This window comes from Buceros rhinoceros, unplaced genomic scaffold (genome assembly GCF_000710305.1).
Source record: "Buceros rhinoceros silvestris isolate BGI_N320 unplaced genomic scaffold, ASM71030v1 scaffold29998, whole genome shotgun sequence".
Lineage (NCBI taxonomy): Eukaryota > Metazoa > Chordata > Aves > Bucerotiformes > Bucerotidae > Buceros > Buceros rhinoceros.
Window position 1 is genome coordinate 2,988 of NW_010427903.1, and position 1,103 is coordinate 4,090.

The following is a 1,103-nucleotide window of genomic DNA, read 5'->3' on the forward strand; positions in this document are numbered from 1 at the left end:
GAGCCACCCCTACCCCCCCCCCGCAGCCCCCAGCCGACACACCCCTCACAGCACCACGGCAGCTGTTCTCCATCGCAGCCATTTGATTTAAACAACATTCTGGCTGTGTGCAGCGAGGTTTGGTCCTGTTCCCTTGCTGGGCCCTCACTGCGGGGAACAAGCTGCTCCCAGTGCTGTGGATCTTGTACCCGTTCTTGGTTTTGTGGATTCCCAGCAGTGCAGGGGATGCTTTCGATTTACAGCCGTGGGCCGGGTACGGAAAACACTTGGGTGAAACTGGCCCGCAGAAATTCAGCCAGTGAATCTCTCCTTCAGTACCTTCCTTGCTGACCAGCGTGTGAATCGTAACTTCGGTGCCATTTGCCATCTCAGTAACTTTTTTCTGGCTCTGCTTGTAACTGACTGAGAGCAAATAACAGGATGGCAAAAGGTCTCCTAAAAGGTATTGAGGTTGTATCAGGAGAGAAATAATTACGGTGTTTTGTGAGTCTCTCTGTCCTACCCACCACAGAGCAGCAAACACATTAGCTGAAGTGGCACCGAGCACAGGAAGGAAGAAACTGGTGTCACTCTGGGCTTGTGACAGTCAGTAACAGCAGCTTGCTCTGGAGGAGTCCTAGAGCCTTTCCTGGACTGTAGCTAACGGCTGCGCTGCTTCACCGAGACTCCCGCGTCCCGTGATTTAAAGGGGGGTGGTTCTCTTGCAGGCTGGGTGCCCCAGCCCCGATGCTTGGTTTTGCCATCCTTTGCCTCTTCCTGAGGAGTCTGACTCTCACAGGGCCCCGTGGTGCGGGTGGTCCCACCGCTGGCACGGGCCACAGTGTGCCCGCAGCCAGCGCTGGGCTCGCCCTGACGCGTCCCCTCTCTCGTGCCCCGCACAGGATGGCACCCCCACCTCCAAGACGTTCGAGCACGTGACCAGCGAGATTGGAGCGGAGGAGGCGGAGGAGGTCGGTGTGGAACACTTGCTACGGTAAGCGACTTCTAGCACGGCCCTGCGCACGGGAGCCGTGCGTGGCAGCGAACGCGGTCGTCTGGCAGCTCCCAGCGCCAGCTTCCCGGGGAGATGCTGAGACTGTTAAACACGCTACCCACAGCCACCG

General features: G+C 58.3%; 1 protein-coding gene across 1 annotated transcript in view; it reads left to right on the forward strand.

Moving 5' to 3' along the window:
- PSMD7 (proteasome (prosome, macropain) 26S subunit, non-ATPase, 7) overlaps positions 1 to 1,103 on the forward strand; it is a gene marked incomplete at its 5' end in the record, with an annotated part of 4,959 nt that overhangs the window by 2,763 nt on the left and 1,093 nt on the right. Inside the window, one exon of the mRNA XM_010142093.1 lies at positions 882 to 973. Within this exon, the coding sequence (XP_010140395.1) occupies positions 882 to 973 (92 nt within the window). The remainder of the gene's footprint in view (positions 1 to 881; positions 974 to 1,103) is intronic.